The sequence below is a fragment of the Lepidochelys kempii genome, chromosome 2 (genome assembly GCF_965140285.1).
Source record: "Lepidochelys kempii isolate rLepKem1 chromosome 2, rLepKem1.hap1, whole genome shotgun sequence".
NCBI lineage: Eukaryota > Metazoa > Chordata > Testudines > Cheloniidae > Lepidochelys > Lepidochelys kempii.
Genome location: NC_136381.1, coordinates 228,507,243 through 228,528,847, shown reverse-complemented (window position 1 = coordinate 228,528,847; position 21,605 = coordinate 228,507,243). Strand labels below are relative to the sequence as shown.

The following is a 21,605-nucleotide window of genomic DNA, read 5'->3' as shown; positions in this document are numbered from 1 at the left end:
CGAAGTTGTTTTTAGTAATTACTTGGCCAACTCTAAGGGTGTGTCAATTCTGTTCAGTAAAAGACTGAACACACAAATTCTGTCAACTACAAAAGACACTGAGGATAGACTCCTAATTGTTAAAAATTATTTCCGATATTACATATACTCTGTACATCTCTGTGCCGCCAACAAAGATGATTCCCTCTTGTTTCAATCAATTATTTTCAAGATTAATTGAAAATCTAATAATAGTGGGGGGACTGCAATGAAATGCTAGACCTGCTTTTGTATAGATTGAGCAGACAACAGCCGTCCCAATCCTTTGCTAGGCAGGGCTTTATTGTCAAGATCGAAGAATTGTACTTGAAGGACAAGGAAAGTGTGGGCCCCTTAATAAATGAGGGAGGCAACCTAGTGACAGAGGATGTGGAAAAAGCTAATGTACTTAATGCTTTTTTTGCCTCTGTCTTCACAAACAAGGTCAGCTCCCAGACTACTGCACTGGGCAGCACAGCATGGGGAGGAGGTGGCCAGCCCTCTGTGAAGGAAGAAGCGGTTCGGGACTATTTAGAAAAACTGGACGTGCACAAATTCATGGGGCCAGACGCGTTGCATCCAAGAATGCTAAAGGAATTGGCGGATGTGGTTGCAGAGCCATTGGCCATTATCTTTGAAAACTCATGGCGATTGGGGGAAGTCCCGGAAGATTGGAAAAAGGCTAATGTAGTGCCCATCTTTAAAAAAGGGAAGAAGGATGATCCTGGGAACTACAGGCCGGTCAGCCTCACCTCAGTCCCCAGAAAAATCATGGAGCATGTCCTCAAGGAATCAATTCTGAAGCACTTAGAGGAGAGGAAAGTGATCAGGAACAGTCAGCATGGATTCACCAAGGGCAAGTCATGCCTGACTAATCTAATTACCTTCTATGATGAGATAACTGGTTCTGTGGATGAAGGGAAAGCAGTGGACATGTTATTCCTCGACTTTAGCAAAGCTTTTGACACGGTCTCCCACAGTATTCTTGTCAGCAAGTTAAAGAAGTATGGGCTGGATGAATGCACTATAAGGTGGGTAGAAAGTTGGCTAGATTGTCGGGCTCAACGGGTAGTGATCAATGGTTCCATGTCTAGTTGGCAGCTGGTATCTAGCGGAGTGCCCCAAGGGTCGGTCCTGGGGCCGGTTTTGTTCAATATCTTCATTAATGATCTGGAGGATGGTGTGGATTGCATCCTCAGCAAGTTTGCGGATGACACTAAACTGGGAGGAGTGGTAGATACGCTGGAGGGTAGGGATAGGATACAGAGGGACCTAGATAAATTGGAGGATTGGGCCAAAAGAAATCTGATGAGGTTCAACAAGGACAAGTGCAGAGTCCTGCACTTAGGACGGAAGAATCCCATGCACCGCTACAGACTAGGGACCGAATGGCTCGGCAGCAGTTCTGCAGAGAAGGACCTAGGGGTGACAGTGGACGAGAAACTGGATATGAGTCAACAGTGTGCCCTTGTTGCCAAGAAGGCCAATGGCATTTTGGGGTGTATAAGTAGGGGCATTGCCAGCAGATCAAGGGACGTGATCGTTCCCCTCTATTCGACATTGGTGAGGCCTCAGCTGGAGTACTGTGTCCAGTTTTGGGCCCCACACTACAAGAAGGATGTGGAGAAATTGGAGAGAGTCCAGCGAAGGGCAACAAAAATGATTAGGGGACTGGAACACATGAGTTATGAGGAGAGGCTGAGGGAACTGTGATTGTTTAGTCTGCGGAAGAGAAGAATGAGGGGGGATTTGATAGCTGCTTTTAACTACCTGAAAGGTGGATCCAAAGACGATGGATCTAAACTATTCTCAGTGATAGCAGATGACAGGACAAGGAATAATGGTCTCAAGTTGCAGTGAGAGAGGTTTAGGTTGGATATTAGGAAAAACTTTTTCACTAGGAGGGTGGTGAAACACTGGAATGCATTCCCTAGGGAGGTGGTGGAATCCCCTTCCTTAGAAGTTTTTATGGTCAGGCTTGACAAAGCCCTGGCTGGGATGATTTAGTTGGGATTGGTCCTGCTCTGGTCAGGGGGTTGGACTAGATGGCCTCCCGAGGTCCCTTCCAACTCTGTTATTCTATGATTCTATGACATATGGAGGCTGCAAGATTTAAGGGTAGAAACTATACCTTTTTCTCACCCTCACCACATACTCATGAATTTGTTATTTTCTGGTAATGGGTGGTTTGGTGATCTGTTATTAATAACAAAATAAAAGCAATTATGATTTCTGATCACACAGTAGATCACAGCTCTCATCTCCTGAAAAACTAGGGACTACCAGAAGAAGGAGGTTAAACTTCTCTTTACTATTAGACACACAATCTAAGAAGTTTGTGGAGGAAGAAATAAAATTTTTCTTTGGTCCCCTGAGCAATCTTGTGGGCCACTTTCAAAGCATAATTAATAGCAAGATAATATCCTACTCCTTCCATAAAAAGAGAGCCAGGCAGGCTCAGATGGAGAATTTAATGGAAAGGTTCAAGGAGGCAGATTTTAGCTATGCTGATTCCCCCTGTTCAAATAAACTCTGAGAGATTACCAATCTCAGATATGAAATTAATAAAGTTATGCAGGCTGAATTTGCTTTATTTAGACTAAAACTCATATACTGGGAATCTGGCAATAATGCTGTGAAATTATTAGCACATAGACATCACTAAAAACTAAAATCCCCTTAATTGGTTCAACTCAGGGCCAGATACTCACTGATTATAAAAGTACTAATGAACAGTTCTCCAAAATTTTACCAGTGCTTGTATTTAGAGAAAGACCCTCCCCCCCAATGATCAATTACTTGAGAAATACACTCAAAATCAGCAACTGCCCCAATAGAAGAACAACAAATGTGGGTTTACTACTCATTAATTACCTCTGAAATTATGGTTGTCCTAGGTGACATGAAATCAGGTATTGATCCAGGCATAGAAAGATTTCCAGGTGAATTTTATGCCCAATTCAAAGACACTCCAGCTCCCAGACTGACTGAATTATATACTGAAACTTTTGGTAGAGGTACTTTGCCCTCTTAATGAATGAAGCCTTAGTCATGCTTAAGACTGCCAAAGATGTTCAAGAATGTGCTAGCTATTGACCAATATCCTTAATCAACTATTGCATTAACATATGGTCTAAAATTCTAGGTAGCCAATTAGAAAAAATAACAGGAACCAGAATACACCTGGACTATGAGGGCTTACTACAAAAGAGACATGGGATGGACAACACTTGTCAATTTATCAATGTGCTGTCCTCTTATCAGCCTCCTAAAAACCGATTGTTGTTCTGTTGCTGGATATGGAAAAAGCCTTTGATGGAGTTAATTGGAGATATATGTTCCTCATTCTACAAAAATTTGGATTTGGTCCCCCTTTCATTCCCTAAATTAGATTTTTGTATTCCAATATTAGCTCCCATGTTGTACCTAAAAACTACATTTCCCTTCCTTCCAATCTCCACCGTGGTACGAGACAGGGCTGTCCCATGTCCCCACTTGTGTTTGATTTGGCCTTAGAGCTGCTGGCATCCAAATTAGAGTGCATCAATGGATATAAGGTATAAAAATAGGGTCCCAAGACAGAAAAATATGCTTATATACTTTTATTCAACACCTATCACCCACACCTACAAACTACTGAATTGTTTAGGAAAATCTCAGGATACAAAATAGATTGGCACAAGTCAGAGGTATTTTGCCTCTAGAGGGATCATAATGTTGCCCTCTTAGATAATACTTTTCTCTGGCAGCATGCAGAAATCAAGTACTTGGGAGTCCTCTTTCCAAAGAATAGAAAAGATATGGTCATAATTAATTTCAATCATTTTATCTCACAGAGTTTTGGATTTACATAGATATTAGGGGGCCCTCCCCATCCTTTTGGGGAAGAGTTAATATATAAGAAACTAATGTCTTCCTGAGACTTCTATTTGTTCTTAGCTCCTTGCTAGTTTATATTCACTCTTCTGTTCCCTACACCCACTCCCAGAATTAACAACATTTTAGAGAACTTTTTGTGGTGTGTGGGCAACAAGCCCAGGTTATTCTTTGAAAAAATGTAGCTGCTTATTAAGTCAAGAGGCTTTGGTCTGCTCAGCATTAGGCTTTATTAGATATCTTCAATCTTGAGCTAAATGACAAAATAACTGATTCACTGATCCCCAGGCTCCCCAGCCTGGCTGTACATAGAGGAAGAAATTGTAGCCCCACTATCACTAGAATCAGTCCTAAACTCAGTCTTCTATCATTTCCCTAGAAAGATCTGTTACAATTTTGGCTGCTTGAAAAGCCTAGTATCTGGTTTCTTCTAAGTATAAATATCATCCCTCAGTACGCTCACAAACTTCAATTTGGGGTAACTCCAACATTTTAAGTGCTCATAGATCCCTTCTGTGGCCTAACTAGACTAAAAAAGGAATTTCAAGCATGAAGCATATAATTAAAAATTTACCTTCATACCCTTTCCAAAAGGCTAGCAATACCTTCAGCTTAAAAATGCTCTACAACACCAGTTTGGGCTAGGTGCCTTTTCAGTCCTGGATACCACCTATATATAATTGTGTTCTTGCATATGTAGCGGGGCAGTTACCCTGCTGGGGTGGAAAAAGCTAGGCTGATTGGGGAATCAGCCCAATCAGGCCACAGCTGGCCCTATAAAAGTGCTGTGAGCCAGAAGCTAAGTCAGTCTCACTCTAGCCCTGGAGAGTCCTTGATAAAGGCCTAAGGAGGTACTGGGGCTCCTGGTCTAATCCCCTTGGCAATAATGAGTGGCTATTACACTGTAGTCTGTCCCAGAGAAAGGGAGCTAGATGACTGGCAGTTGCAACTGGGGCAAGGTGAGCAAAGAGGGTTAGAGGCCCCCTGGGGAGGGGAGATCCAGTGTGTGGGGGTACTGCTGGGGCAGAATCCCAAGATAAGAGAGCACTGGAGTCTGGGAGGGACACTGGGCCTGAGGCAGGTGAGATACCACCCAGAAGAGGGCACTCCAGAAGACTGGAAAAGAACTACTTCCCAAGATGATCAGTAGGTGGTGCTGTGCTGGTGAATGATCTGCTACAGCATATAAAGCAAAAAGGGGGAAAGGTTATGATCTGCTGAAAGTCATTTTTTATATCTAAACATGTATATGATTAATGCATATGAAGTTATGAGAATGTTGTATGGTTATCACTAAAATATGCTGTGGGTTTAGGAGGTGCCTAGATACTAGCTCTCCAGAGACAATGATAAGGGAGGTAACCAACACCCAGATGGGTGCTGAACAGACATAATGAGCCATTGTCCAGCAAGGGAGTTACAATGCAATGACTCACCTGCATAAGGCAACAGGGGTATTGATCAACCTTGCCTGGGAACATAGGCACTGACTCCATGGGTGCTCCAGGGCTGGAGTACCCCCCAGGGAAAAATTGGTGGTTGCTCTGCACCCACCGGCAGCTCCCTGACCTGCCCCAGCTTGCCTCCACCTCCTCCCCTGAGTATGCTGCTGTGTCCTGCTTCTCGTCCCTCCCTCCCAGCACTTTTGCCACAAAACAGCAGTTTTGTGTGGCAAGCACTGGGAGGGGGGAGGAGGAACATGGTGTGCTCAGAGAAGAGGTGGGACTGGAGATTTGAGGAAGGGCCCAATAGGGACAGGGCGGGGGTGAATTTGTGGTGGAGTCAGGGGCGGGGAGCTGCAAGCACTCACTGGCACCAAGGAAAGTTGGTACCTGTGTCTGGGAACTCCGCAATGTCCACCAGACATGTCTGGATTTGTGTTTTCCAAGCACATGGGATTGAGGGTATAAAACAGAACAAAGTGGCCACATGCTGTGCCTTTCTCCTGCCCCCACCAGTGCTGCAAGCAACAAAGACACTCAGAAGACTGAAGACTCCAACAGAGGAGACTGACCCAGGTTTAAGGGACAAACCTGTATATTAAGGACTGCAATATCCAGTGGGGTGAGAAACTGCTTAATCTAGATATTACCCAGTCTAATAAGGTTGCAAGTTTAGACTGCATGCTTATGTTGTTTTCTTTTGGTAACCACTCTGACTTTTTGCTTATCTCTTAATTAATTAAAATCTGTCTTTTGTAGTCAAACTTCTTTTAATATTTATCTTTACCAGTGAGTTTGCCTGAAGTGTGTGGTAAATCTACTCATCTTGAGCAGTGCAAGACACCATATTCCTGAGGTACAGTGCTGGGAGCTGGGGAAATTCGGCTGGTGCATTTCTCTGTGATTCATGAATGGCTCTGGGAGCATTCATGTAATCTAGCTGGGTGAGGGGCTCCACATGCAGTTGTGCTGAGTGATAAGAGCGCCTGGAGGAGCTTGCTGCTTGTCACTCGCAAAGCATTGTGAGAAACAGCCCAGGCTGGAGAGTTAAGGGGGCACCGTGGTCTCACAGGCTATTCCATCACACTAGGCTATTGGTCAGCCTGTATCCCAGCTATCAGGCAAATTGACAACTACTAGTGACAATGTTAAAAGGGAATGGGAACAAGAGCTCTCAATCTCCCTTTTCAACATTCAGTGGAATCAGATTTGTTCCAATAGACCACATTGGTCACTAGATTTGGGATTAAGATTGATCCAGAAGAAAATCCTTTAGAGGATGTTCTGGACTCCTTCTAGACTTTTCAGGTCTGAAATGCTGGTGTTGCAATGCAGCAGGTGCTCACTTATACCACACGCTATGGGATTATCCTGTGATCCATCTTTTCTGGGCAGAGCTAAATATTCAGTCCAATTTCTTTCTCTCTGCCAAGGTGAAACTGCAGGCTGGCGATGTCATCCCTGGCCTAACCAATCCATGCTGGAAACTGGAATCTTTGGAAAACTCTGATCATAACCAAATGTCTAATTCCACAATGGTGGAAGTCCCAAATGTGCCCAACTATCAAAAATGGCATTCTGATTGGTAAGACTAGTGGCAATGGAACTAACTATGTCTTGTATAAGAGAAGTTTATAGAAATATGGTCCCCCAACCATATTGAAAGTATCAGAAAAATCAAATTGTTCATTGGATAAGCCTTTTATTTTGGGAGGGTGGGGGCAATGGGTTTTGTGGTGATCCCTGATACCCTAGTCCCCTCCCACTCCCCTTTCCCCCTCTCCTCTCAGTCCCGTCATCGGTCTCCTACTTTGCTTTCAGGCTTTTCTTTGGTCCTTTTCTCACTCAACATTCTTGTTTCTTACATTTCTCCTTTTTTCTCCCTCTCTCTCTCTCCTGAAAAGGAATAACTTTGGTGCTAGTTTATGAGCTTACTTTACAAAGAACCCCAAACTGGGACTGAATAACTACCATTATTACATAATTGTACAGGCAAATCTCTTTAACCTGTCAAAGACTGTTTTTGTTGTTACTTCATTGTTAAGAGCAAAGAGTATGGTCTTGCCTATCTTGTCTGATATTGAATCTTTACCCCAGGTTCAATACCTTTTGTTCTTTGTTGTTGTCTGTTAAGGATAAAACATGCACATATACTTCTCCAATCCTTTTTAAGCAAGCAATTTACAACTACAATTTGCAGTTTGAAACTTTTAGCACTTTCAGACTGAATTTTGTATTCTCCCTTCACTAGAGCAATTTTATATGGTTCATATTTAGTTTGAACTTCAGATTACTGACCCGATTCTCAAAAGTCAGGTTAGGCAGAAGCTATGTATCTTCTTTCATTCGCTCTGGAGATCCTTAGATTCCGAGTCCTGTAGTCAGATGTGTATGGGAACAGAGTTAACAGGAATGCGGGAAGGAAGGGAGAAGAGAGACTTAAATTCTAATATGAGATGAACCAAAGTCACTAGTGCAAAGTCCAGAAGTCTTGCAGACTAGGCACTGAGGGACCACATCCCATTCACTACCAAAGAAAAATAAAGGTGGGATGACAACAGGCATTGTCCAGATTCATTTGCCCTTCCCTCTTTTCTTAGAGAACACAATTGTATGGGGGGGGGGTATACAAATCCCACACTGGAGAGAGGGGTTACAGAACAGCACTGGGCTCAGGCAACCCTGCCTAGAGATACCTGCAAAGCCTGCACAGGCTGGCGGCAGGGCTTGAAAAGGGTGAGCAGAGCAGTCCATAGGCTGGCAGTGGAAGGGAGCAAATGGCTGCTCTGAGGGGGAAAGTACTGCCCGGGAGCTCATTGCCTGGGACCTGACAACACAAACAATGCAAACCCCCAAGGAGAAGCAGGGGACAGTGTTTGAGCCAAACTTTATTGGAGTGGTTTGGGGGAGCAGTGCCTTATTTCTAAGGCACTGGGTATAGCTGCCCACCATTGGGTCCTGGACTGGAACCTGGTAGAGCAGATGGGCCTGGTTTCCCTTCTTCACTCTGAGGACAATACAACCACAAGAACCCCCTCCTCTGCTTATTTTCACCAAGCAGGGGGTTAGGATGCAGGAGGGGGTGAGGGCTCCAGCTGGCGGTGTGGGCTCTGGTGTGGGGCTGGGGATGAGGGATTTTGAGTGCAGGAGGATGCTCTGGGCTGGGACCAAGGGGTTCAGGAGGTTCAGGATCAGGGCTGGGCAAGGGGTTTGGGGTGACAGGGGCGCAGGCTTCAGGCAGCGCTTACCTGAAGCAACGGCATGTCTCCCTCTGGCTCCTATGTGGAGGTGCAGACAGGCAGCTCTGCATGCTGCCCCATCTGCAGCTGCCACCCCCCGCAGCTCCCATTGGCTGTGGCTCCTGAACAATGGGAGCTACGGAGCGGCGCCTGCAGACAGAAGTGCACAGAGCTTATTCCCTGGCTAATGAAGCCATTCACAGGCTACTTGGATAGAAAGTACTGTTTCACTATCGCCTCACCAGTGGCAAAATGACACTGGAGTGTGCATTTTGACCCTTTCAAAGAGAGGTGGTGCTGTCTTGTGGCTAAATTACAGGCTGCAGAATGGTACTTGCCTAGGATTACAGCTTCATCCTACACAGTATTTGTGAGTCTTAATGCATGGGAGGCTAAGGTGCAGAGAATTGCTAAGCAATATGAGCAGCCAACAAGACATCTACTACCAGGACAATCATAGAATATCAGTGTTGGAAGGGACCTCAGGAGATCATCTAGTCCAACCTCCAGCTCGAAGCTGGACCAATCCCTAAATGGCCCCCTCAAGGATTGAACTCACAACCCTGGTTTAGCAGGCAAATGCTCAAACCACTGAGCTATCCCTTCCCCCTTTCAGGGATTCAGTTTGCTCTTTTTTGTGTTAGCTACACATTAGCTACATGTTTTCAGGTATACCAAGTTGTCATCTGGTGGGAGCAGAGTTTGGGGAGGGATGTAAGGCCTGAAGCTTGCTTCTGCAGTAAAAGCAGCAGCCAGACTGAGAGACAGCAGCCATGAGCTAAATTGCAGAGTTATATCCTCACATTCCATCTATTGCACCAAAACAATATCAGGCTGTTAACAAGGTACTCCTGCCCTAATAGTACCTACTACCCACCATCACCAAATAAAGAAACAGATCTTAACATGTCTAAAGAAAACTTTGTTTGATAGCATTCTGTCTGGCAGGAAACCACTTCTGACAGTTGTGATTGTGAAATGTAAACTTCTATTTTGTCTTTATGGTCCCTGTCTTGATGGTAGATAAACTTCTCTTGTTTATCTATACAGTCTCTGATTCTTTAATTGTTTCCATCTGTTGCATAACTAATTTAGTAAGATTTAAATCCACTTATGTGGTGGGGTATGATTAAAGAATTGTTTTGTAATGGGTTAGGATTGGTGACAAATACTTTCTAGTACCTTAGTCTTAAATGATCTAAGATATAGCTAAGTAGGATCCAAATTTTAACTATATAAACTAGGGTCCAAAAGGATGTTCTTTGGAACCTAACTCCAGGACACAGCCCAAGATAAGAGCTGCTAGACCTCAACACTCTGCCACCGTACTGTGCAGAAGCTGGAGCCCCAGATGCTCTAATCTGGACTGGCCATCAAGAAAAGTTTCACTCCCTTATTGGGAGTGGTGAGCATTGTATGCTTAGCATTTGTATTCTGTTTTGGTAACTCTTAATAGAGGTTAAGTATATTACTGTGTAAGGCTCTGTCACAGGTAAAAGGACCCGCATACCCACAAAAGATTATGCCCTGACAACTAGGAATTGAGAAAGGGTGGAGATACCTAAATTAACCGGGTTACCCCTTGAGCCCCTGGAGGGCAAAGGTTGGGTACCCTAGAGCAGTGGCTCTCAATCTTTCCAACTACTGTACCCCTTGTCTTGTGTACCCCCCAGTTTCACCCCATTTAAACTACTTGCTTACAAAATCAGACATAAAAATGCAAGTGTCACAGCACACTATTACTGAAAATTGTTTATTCTCATTTTTACCATATAATTTAAAACAAATATTGAATATAAATATTCTACTTCAGTCTTTGTATGTATATAGAGCAGTATGAAATTTTAGTTTGCACTGACTTCACTAGTGCTTTTTTATGTAGCCTAGTCTAAAACTAGACATATCTAGATATACCCCCTGGAAGACCCTTTTTGTACCCTCAGGGGTACATGTACCCCTGGTTGAGAACCACTGCCCTAGAGTGCATGGATAACAGGGAAGGATGTGATTTCTGAGCATTGAAGTGATACTATGGGTGGTAGAAGTGGCATGTTGTAGTATTTATTTTGTTATACATAAATATGTAGCTGTCAGTAAATTGACTGGACCCATTATACTTATGAGAGCCTTGGTAGAACATGCTATAATGCAAACATTAGCCATAGGCTCTGTCAGTGGAAAAATTGAAAATCTATAGACTTCAGTTAACACCTAGAAATGTTATCAATCCTGTTTCCAGATAGACCAAAGAACATACTATAAAGCATTCTAAATAAGCATCTAGAAAGCTTCCCTCTGAACTAGTGGAGCTGGGTCTCCTTGTACTTTATGAGCAGGCATGTGGGAAATACTAAACAGAAAGTAACTCTAGCTCCCAACAGAGCGAATCATGATATAATTTGCAGCATCAGCGACAAGGTGGATTAGTCAGTAGATATCAAATATAGATAGATCAGTCGCTACGAACTGAACTCCCACTGGGTAAAGCTGAGCTCATAAGTTTTCCTTCAGTTAATTAGGATATAGGGTTTGTTTTTGTTTGGGGAAGATGATGGGGATGAGAGGATTTGATTGTGTTGAGCCCTGTAAACATTGAACTATTGGTTAAAGAAAGGGTATATCATGTTCAATTAGTCCAATAAAAAGTATCCAATAAACCAATGTGGTTTGTGTAAACCTGCTTGTATCACAGTCCAAAAGCTTTCTTTAAGAAACCATGGGAATAGGAAACCTCATGTAAAAACAGCATGCAATTGGTATTCTCACCTGCCACAAACCTATACGGGAGGGAGATATTCTGTACACGAGGGAGAAGGGAAATACTGTACCTCTGAGGAATCATCAGTGAACACCAGTCTTGGTTTGATTGGACCAGTCACTGAAAACCACCTCCAAAGTGGCAACCACACGATTGGACTCTAAGGGATATTGGCTCACTAAGCTTGGTCTGAGCAGGTACTTACACAGGACCAGACAGGGCCCTAGGCACACCATGACAAAGAGTCCAAGGGTTCTGTCCCTGAGGCCCTGCCTCTAGGTCACAGCTCTACCTGACAGGGAGTGGGCCACATGGGAAGCAAAGAGAAGCGTGGGGCTGTGCAGTGAATAGGAAAGGTAAGGGAAACCTTAAGGTGACTAGACGGGAAATGTGAAAAATTGGGACAGGGGCTGGGCGGTAATAGGTGCCTATATAAGAGACAGCCCCAAATATCAGGACTGTCCCTATAAAAACTAAGTCATCTGGTCACCCTAGATCCCCACAACAGAGAGAGCCTGAGAGCAGTGCATTTAAGGCAGGAGTGCACGTTTCCAGGGCCAGTTTGGTCTTCCCAAGGAGGGACTAGAGGTGGGGGAGGTCCAGATTGGGACAGTGTGCCCTGGCATATCCTCTGCCTCAGCAGCAGCTGGGCAATTAAACCACGACCAGCAAGGGCAGCTCCTGAGGGCCAGTGAGGAATTTCATATTTCACACCTGGGATGTGCATGTGGGTCTTTGCCTACAGCTTCCCTACACCTCGCCTCTCCACCCTACTCTCTGCTGGCACGTGACACTCATAGCCCGCACCTCCCTCCTACCGACGCCCCGCCCCCGCGGCGTCCCGGCCCCGCCTCCTCGCCTAATTCCCCACGCGCCCCAAGCCGCATCTTCGCGCACTTGACAGTTGGCTCTCTTAAGGGCACGCGCCCCTTTAAAGCATCTGCCGCCCTGGGCCCCGCCCCCTCCTGCTTTTTGATTGGCTGGCGGAGCCGGTGCTCTGCGGTCCTGGCAGCTGCGACTCAAAGGCGCCGCGGTTGCTCCGGCTGCCGAGGGCGGGGGACCCCGGCTCCCTCCCTGCCTGTGCCGGCCGGATGCGCAGCAGCACCTGCCGCTCAGACAGCGGCACCAGGAGGGGGAGACACGGGGGCCTCGTCCTCCCCTGGGGTGGCGGCGGTGGCAGCCCGGAGAGCAGGAGGCCGGGAACAAAGGCTCCGCGCCAGCCCCTGTGGCTCCACCTGCCGCCCGCGGCGATGGCTTCCCTCAGCCTGGGGGGGCTGAACGTCTCGGCCCGTAGGAAGAGCGTCCAGTCCCGCAACGCGGCGGTGGAGAGGAGGAACCTGATCACCGTCTGCAGGTGACTCCCCAGCCCCGCGGCTCCTCCCCGCTCCGCCTCTGTCTCGTGCCCGCCCTCTGGGGAGGCGAGTTCCCCTCCTTCGCTGCCCCCAGCGCCGGGCTGTGCCCGCCTCCGTCGGCGCGGCTGAAATCGCTTTCCACCCCCGCGCCCCGCCTTGGGCAGGTGAATCCCCTGCTCCGCCCTCTGATCCCAGCCCCTGGGCGCGCAGCTGGCTGGTCCCCGTCGCCCTGGGCAGCGTGTCCGCCGGGCTGAGAGGGGGACTCTGCGCGTGGCCTGACCCATGGTGGCCCCTGGCAGCACGGCAGGCTGCGCGCCCGCCCTCGGTACCGGGGGGGTTGCCTGGCTTTGGGGCTGCAGTAGGATTAAAAACGAAGGATGGGAGTCTCCCTCCTGACTCAGCGCCTTTAAAAAATGGCTGTTTAGCAGCCTCCCAAGGACCCGGCCTAAATTGCTTGCTGGCTTTCTTCTTCTTGGCTTTGACAAGGCGGTGTGTGTATTTACCTGACTATAAAGTTAACGCTCTTTAAACAAAACATTGGGACTAGTTCAGACTGGTAGCTTGAGACAAGAGGTTTGTTTTTTGGCAAAATGTACTTGTTAGAGATTTTGCTGTACAATGTGAATATTTGTCAGTTCTATGTATGTTCACAACAGTTGAAGCAAGAACCAAGATGGTTTCTAAACTTTTAAGGATGTTTAATTCAAGTCTTGTCTTCATTTAGGCTTTCCTCATGTGGTATCTTATATGTTGTGACCGTTTTCAGAGTAGCAGCCCTGTTAGTCTGTATCCACAAAAAGAAAAGGAGTACTTGTGGCACCTTAGAGACTAACAGATTTATTAGAGCATAAGCTTTCATGAACTACAGCTCACTTCATCGGATGCATACAGTGGATAATGTAGTGGGGAGATTTTATATACACAGAGAACATGAAACAATGGGTGTTATCATACAGACTGTAACAAGGGTGACAGGAAAGGTGAACTATTACCAGCAGGAGAGCAGGGGAGAGCCTTTTGTAGTGATAATCAAGGTGGGCCATTTCCAGCACTTTACAAGAACAGGAGGAGAGGAAATAAACAAGGAGAAATAGTTTTACTTTGTGTAATGACCCATCCACTCCCAGTCTTTATTCAAGCCTAAGTTAATTGTATCCAGTTTGCAAATGAATTCCAATTCAGCAGTCTCTCCTTGGAGTCTGTTTTTGAAGTTTTTTTGTTGAAGAATTGCCACTATTAGGTCTGTAAATGCCCCTCTGCCATGTACACTGGCCAAACTGGACAGTCTCTACGTAAAAGAATAAATGGACACAAATCAGACATAAAGAATTGTAACATTCAAAAACCAGTCAGAGAACACTTCAGTCTCTCTGGTCACTCGATTACAGACCTAAAAGTGGCAATTCTTCAACAAAAAAACTTCAAAAACAGACTCCAACGAGAGACTGCTGAATTGAAATTAATTTGCAAACTGGATACAATTAACTTAGGCATGAATAAAGACTGGGAGTGGATGTGTCATTACACAAAGTAAAACTATTTCTCCTTGTTTATTTCCTCTCCTACTGTTCTTGTAAAGTGCTGGAAATGGCCAACCTTGATTATCACTACAAAAGGCTTCACCCCCCCCTCGCCCCTCCCCCACTGGTAATAGCTCACCTTTCCTCGTCACTCTTGTTACAGTCTGTATGATAATACCCATTGTTTCATGTTCTCTGTGTATATAAAATCTCCCCACTATACTTTCCACTCTATGCATCCAATGAAGTGAGCTGTAGCTCATGGAAGCTTATGCTCAGATAAATTTGTTAGTCTCTAAGTTGCCACAAGTACTCCTTTTCTTTATATGTTGTGAGATACAGTTGAATTTCTCCATGCAAAATAATACTTGTAACTAATGGTTCTAATTTTTATACCCACTACATCTATAAAACTTAAAGTGAAGGTTGAAGCTCTCTTATTCACCATGTTGTACATGTAGTACAAATATAAAGTTACCTCCTTTTTAAAGATAATTGCAATAGATGATTACAGGAATGGATGCATTAAAGACAGTGTTTGAGTCTGGATTTAAGTTTAATGCCAACATCTACCATTAAAGTATGCATTTTTAATATTTTTAAACTCTTCGGTGGAAGCATAGACTTGACATGATTTTGTATGACTCCAATACATATTATTTCACGCACTTCAACAGCTCTTCTGGTGCTGTCATAGTCTTGTAAATGTGTAGCTTATTTTTTCCACACGTGAATTATTACCTATTAAATTATAGGAAACCTTGAGTAAAAGTACAAAAATACTTTTGAATGTGAATTCCTAGCCTAATTCCAATATAATGTAGAGCCAACAAATAGATCCATTTGAATATTGACTAAAATGCCCTGTAATGACTTTTAATTAATTGAAAATAAGTATATTTAAAAATACTGAACAGATATTTAACTGTAATATCTTTATAATATACAAATATTTTTCTCTATCTATATTATAACTTTTACAAATTGAAGCTTTCACACCGGGATTGACAAGTGACACCTACTAGATAACATGATATGAGGCTTGTATCCTTACTAGTGTGGTCCAGTGGTAACTTCCTTAGGAAAAGCTAATTTTTTTTCTTGGCGCCTTCCCCTTCCTATCAGAGTATAGTCCTTAGATCCTGCTTGTGGAATTCCTTCTTTCATACTGGCTGTAGCTTAGTAGATGGGTTATAGACTTGAACCAACCCACATCATCCTAGCTACTGAAAGGGAAGAGGAACTGTTCTATCCCTCAGATCCCAGCATCCAGGCTTCAGGGAGGGCTCCACTACTGTACTCCTCCAGTAGCCTGTCTTTTTTGTGCTTCCCTCTAGTGCTGCTTGGAAAAGCTAGATGCAATAACTGAATAAAGTGGGTAAGAAACTAGTCAGTTTTGTGGTTGCCCATCGGGTCTCAAATGGTAGAAATGAAATTCTCCCATCTTGTCAATTCCACTTGGCTGTTGGGTGCTGACATTGCTTGCCTGCTCATAAACTTAGGATTGAAGTTCACTGGTTACTATTGGAACCATAAATGCTAGAAAAACTGTTTTTAAAAAAATCAAAGCTTACATTCTGTGGTATGTGATGGCTTAGACCTCATCTCTCCTATTATGATGGAAAATATCCTACTCTCCACTGGAGAATGGTTTTCTTTAGCTCTGATATTTAATGTATCTGTGAGACAGTCAAAAGTGACCCTAATTTTGAGAAAAATCTTAGAAAACTGAGGCAATATAAATTGTCACTAACAGCAGCATATGTCAATGAGTGATTCCTACCTTCCTATAGACACTCTCTCAAATAACAATGTTTACAGCTAGAATAACATTCTGCTGTCTTTCTCACCAAGCCTAAAAATTAACATTTTCCACAAGCTTTAAATCTTGGGGGAGAGGAGTGTGTGTTCACTTTTAAAGCTGGTATATGGTCTTGATTGTTTCTATCCTTTTGAGCTTTTTAAAAGAAAAAGGCAAGGAGTAGTTTTATGGAAATAATCAAAACCCATCTGCAATTATTAAGCCTTTCTGATATTATAGAGTATTCTTTAGTAGGCGTACACTAAAAACTACAAAGCAGCAAATCAGGCAGCTGATTGTAATATGTTTAGGACCATCAGAAATACTGTTGGTATAAATGGTGCCATTAATGTACCTTGAGATGATTGAATCAAATGTGGAAAGTACCCCTTTTTTTAACTACTGCAGCTCAGAAACTGCAAGGAAGAAATTCTTCTGCATTGTCATTTGCAGCCTTCTCTTATGATTACCAGAGAAGAGTTCTTCAAATGATCATTCTGCAAAATCTTTAGTATTTCTTCAGTAGCTTTTTTTAAAGTGTCATCTGCATTATTTGGATTTTTACTTGCCCCTTTTACTGCCAATTTTTTTATGCTTATTCTTCATTAACTAAATGACACAGAATATAGAGGGATTATATGGTCATTTAGAGACTTTTAAAATCTGATTTTAATATTGTAGATATTTATGACACCTGCAGGCTCACAGTCAGATAAGACAGTACTGTCATATTATTTTCATATAAGAAAATAACTGTTGACCCTCACATTTTTGTGTAGGCCCATGAAAACAATTCCTTCCCCAAACAGGCTGACTCCTCTGTACTATGATCACAATATGGTGCATAGGGTCCGTCTGAGAATTTTCAGACGGAGGAGTCTTTAGGTTTCTCCAGCCTCCTGCTGTAAAAGTTAGTCCCGTTACTTGTAGTGGCATATGTGTATAGTTCTGAACATTTAAAGTTTTCCAAGGGACAGTTTGTTTCAGATACATTGAAAAGATTGGTGGGGAGACAACTTAAATATTAAAAACCATCATAATGTTAAGTGTGTTTAAAATTTGGAGATCTGTTAATCGCCTCAATGCTTTGCTGGTAATATTGTCTGTGTGTGTGTTGAGATTTCACAGCCTTGACTCTCAGCTGGAAGCATTAAGTTCTTTGACAAAAATTATCAACTTTCCCTTATAAGGTAGAGATTGTCTTCTGTTTTTTATCTTCCATTTATAGATTTGAGATAAGAACACAAGTGATATTCAGAGGTGAAGAGTCTTACAGGATTATACTGGGGTCTCTCTCCCTATCCCGGAAACATTACTCAAACTCTCTGGAGGGGGCCTTCAAAAATTAGGCTCCTGTTTGCTTGCTTAGATTATTCTAAAGCAGTGGTTCCCAAACTTGTTCCGCCGCTTGTGCAGGGAAAGCCCCTGGCGGGCCGGGCCGGTTTCTTTACCTGCCGCGTCCACAGGTTCGGCCGATTGCGGCTGCCAGTGGCTGCGGTTTGCTGCTCCAGGCCCATGGGAGCTGCTGGAAGCGGTGGCCAGTACATCCCTTGGCCCTTGCCGCTTCTAGCAGCTCCCATTGGCCTGGAGCTGCGAACCACAGCCACAGCAGGTAAACAAACCGGCCCGGCCTGCCAGGGGCTTTCCCTGCACAAGTGGTGGAACAAGTTTGGGAACCACTGTTCTAAAGGTATCTGACTCAGTGTAGATGTTTTGATTCAGTATACATAGTGTGGCCATATACTTCCTCTTGTTAGAGGTTCCACAAAGAAAAGCATTAAGGTTTGGGATATCTGTATAGATTCCTCTTTTGAATGTGAAGGGCATGTGTCAAAGTTGATCAGCTCTTGGACACATGGTGCATTGAGACCCTGAAATGGTATCTGCTGAGGATTCCAAGTATATTACAGTGAGATGCTTGGAGTGCTTTGAGGATGTTTGTCTTAAAGCAGATACCTAGCTGGCATCCAAAGTGCAGCCTTACATCTCTGCTCTCTGGAGAGAGGTTTCAATGCAGACAGGAACATCAGCAATGAACTACCCTTGGATCCAAAGTCCACATGTCAACACAGAACCACCTTTCATTGAAAGATACTTCAAGACCATGGAGTTCAAGGTAAGTGGCATTGGCGTAGAGCCTCAACTATAAGCAATAAGGTGCATGAATTCCAATTTCTTGTAAAAATGTTGTTTCGAGATACCGTTGCATTTCCACACATTGGTGCAAGTAGCTTTGATGCTTCAGAGCTCAAGACAGTGACTCGTGAGCAGAATTGCATCACAAAGCTGAAACTCCATGTACAGGAGTTGATGTAACAGTGCTTCCGCATAGACAGAATTAATGCTATTGCATGTAAGGCAAATGACAGTGGGGATGTACTGCTCCATGGTGCTTGTGTTTCCAAGGTGAGATCCGTTCTATTATTAAATAGAATAGAGACACAAGTGGCTGAAGTAATGAGACCTGGAAAAGAGCTCTGTAGCTCGAAATCTTCTCTCTCACACGAACAGAAGTTGGTCCTCCACCTTGTCTCTCTAATACCTGGGTCTGACATGGCTACAACAACACTGCATATGTTAAATAGAATAATCATTGTTTGTCATGCCTCCTTGCTAGGTACCATCAATTTTAGCTGCTTCAATCCTGATAGTGAAGGCACTGAACTTTTGCTATGTTATCTTCGCTCAGAGCTGCCTCACAAAGCTGGACACCCCCCAATACTCGGAAGCCTTGAAGTGAGGATCATAACTCAAACCCTGTTTGTTTGTCCAGTATAGACAGAGTTGTCCCATGAAAAATTAAGCCATCTGTGCTTTTCAGCCTGAGATAAGTAGCTTTGATGCAGGACTTCCTCAGTTTGCTGTTGGTAGCCAAGGCATTACTCTATTTTCATTTGTACTATGTGCATCAGAAATATTGAAACTTGGTAACATTGATCCTGAATTGTCCTGTAATACTTCATGGTAAATCATGTTTCATGGGTTACAGAATCTCAACATGTCACCTCTCCATATAAAGTCAAAATACTGATGTAACAGGAACGTGGCAGTGTTTTGAGTGGCTTCAGATCACTTAAGAACAGAGGAAAATTTCTACAGTGTGTATGTACTAGTTCACCCGACTTTTTATTCTGGTTGTTTATCACCTTTCAAAAGGCCTGAAAGTGAAGAATAATAATGTAGCAGCAAAAACATCACAATTAGAAACACATATAGCGGCTTCCTTCCATGTTCTTAAAATAATCTCTAAACTTAGAATCTTCTCTTGTTGAGGCATTATTAACTTAAGCCTCTTGGCCTGGATATATCCCAAATAAGGTTCCTGAGCCCTGCTGCAGTTGAGTTAAGAAATTTGGGAAAAATTCCTTCTCCTGCTGCAAGGATAGAAGAGGTTGCAAGGAAAAGATGGCGATAATCTTCCAGGTCTCCGTCTGACTTAAACATGTTAATAAGGACTTAGAAGGTCTTCTGCAGGTTGGAAAATGCAGCCACATCTACATCTATTTATTGCTGGCTCCGTCCATGATTACTCTGAAGGAAGAGAATGATGTCCTCAACGGTTGAAATCCTAGGATACTAGAAGAGCTGTACAGAAGCACTGGTGTTTGGGAACCTTCTCTTGCTTAAAGGACATTGTGTGCAGCTAGGGACTGTTGCAGTGGTGGTATAGCTATGCCATGTTTGGAATACTTTTCTCCCTTAATACTGACCTTTTTCTGTGAGATTACAGCCATTTGAATTGTCTGCTGATTGGCTAGTGGTATAAACTACTAAGAACACTCTCATCCTCACAGAGGAACCTGGAGAAGAGAGATTCAGGCTTAGCTTTCCTGCAGATTCTAGCTATTGATGGTGATCTGTCGCAATTAGTCTGGGGGCATGGGTTATCTGTGTTGCTCATGAAATCCAGTGGAAGCGTGGCACATGCATACGCACACACGTTATTGTGGGAGCTGGTCCTCTGCTCAGTTAGGCTGATTGTATGAGCGAGATGACTGGTGTCTTGCTGAGGAAATCCAATGGAATACAAGGTGAAAAGAAGAATTTTAAATAGGCATCTCTTCCTTTTTTTTCCCAGCAGAAATGTAGATTTCAGCAACTAGGATCCTCAGGTTGCCCTTGAAGGGAGGGTCAACAGACTCTGACTTCTGAAAACTGTTTATTTGCCTAAGAAAATTCTCAAACTCTAAAGTCCTCTTTTGGAGAATACTGAGTCTAAAGCAGATACCATGGATGGATATAGACTAAACTGGAGTCAGATGGTCAGATTCTCACCCTCACCCTGGTCCCTGTAGGGTGAGTTAAGGGAGTGAGGTGGCATAAAGCAGCTCTAGAAACTTCTGATGAGACTGGGGGAATTTTCTCCCAGCAAGGGAACTGAGGAGGAACCTGGTCTGACTTCTGAGAATCCCTTCACAAACCCTGGTCTACTGGGGGTGCCAGGGGTGAGGATGAAGATGTGAGGGACTTGTTCAAGGATGTGAAAAGGATCGAGATTCTGAGCAACGATGCTCCAGGCCTAAGTCAAGTAGTGAGATGGATGTCTACAAAACACATTTCACCAGCCTACTCTGACTATCCCAAATGTTGCTGAAACGTTTCTCCAATTATTTGGAGAACATTTGAGAGGGCTATAAATATTAATGAGAGAAATGACCAGGGCCAGATGTTTTATTTAATGGAATTTTTTTAAATTGCCTTGGGGCAGTGTAAAATTTATAATTCATAATTTCCTTTTCAGTTTGGTAAATTAGTATTGTATTTGCTTGTGTTCTGGTGGTGTCTACAGTCCCCAACAAATGTTGTTGGCTCTATTGTGCTAGGCATGGGTACAGTCTCTTTCCTGAGAAGAACAGATTGGAAAAAGGATGTCTCTGTTAAATATTTGACATCCCCACCCTTTGAACTGATCTGTAAGAATTCACAATCAATGTGTTTGAGACTCCCAAAAGGTCCTTCAGCAAAACTAGGAAAACCAGACTTAATACTCCAGATCAATGTTCAGACAAACATAGCACAAGATGGGGTGTGTATTCGTGCCTGCTGCAGACCACAAAATCACACTAGGGAACAGAATGACTCCAGCTTAAGTGACTAACTATACTATGTAGGGGAAAAAAGCTGCATGATTATGGGACTTCACTTTGAGTGACACATGATGGAGGTCTCATGTTGCAAGTACTAAAACATCCTTGGAATTTCTAAACATTAGAGATGAGTTTCCTAACTCTCAAAGTGTTACAGCCAACAAGAGGGAATTAGATCCTTTCTTAACAGCTAAAGAAAAACTGATCACAGAATGAAAAATTAAAGGTTGCTTAGGTACATGTGGTCATGACTTGATCACATTTATAATGAGCAAGCACAATCAAGTCCAGATCAGTAATATACTTGGTGCTGTATTAGGGCCAGTTTCACAAAGCTGAAAACAATTTAAGCCAAATCAGCTGGGAGGAAGAACTTAATCAGAAAAATGTGAATTATAATTGGTAATCATTTTAAGAACACCTTATTAGATGGCCAAAAAGCCAGAATCAAGGAAGAAGGCTGTGTTGGTTTAAAAAACTGACCTGGTTTGGAGGGGAAGTGAACACAGCTA

At 43.6% G+C, this 21,605-nt stretch overlaps 1 protein-coding gene across 5 annotated transcripts in view; it reads left to right on the top strand.

Moving 5' to 3' along the window:
• The first annotated feature begins 12,304 nt into the window (after window positions 1-12,304).
• Window positions 12,305-21,605, top strand: part of RUNDC3B (RUN domain containing 3B) — a 147,258-nt gene continuing 137,957 nt past the window's right edge. For 2 of the 5 annotated variants that reach the window (XR_012157564.2, XR_012157566.2), the window contains exon 1: window positions 12,306-12,687. Coding sequence is in view for 2 of the 5 variants with exons in the window: in XM_073334081.2 (XP_073190182.1) it covers window positions 12,425-12,687 (263 nt within the window). In the remaining 3 variants the exon portion in view is untranslated. Of the gene's footprint in view, window positions 12,688-21,605 lie in introns of all 5 variants that reach the window. The other 3 variants (XR_012157565.1, XM_073334081.2, XM_073334080.2) reach the window with 3 other exon arrangements.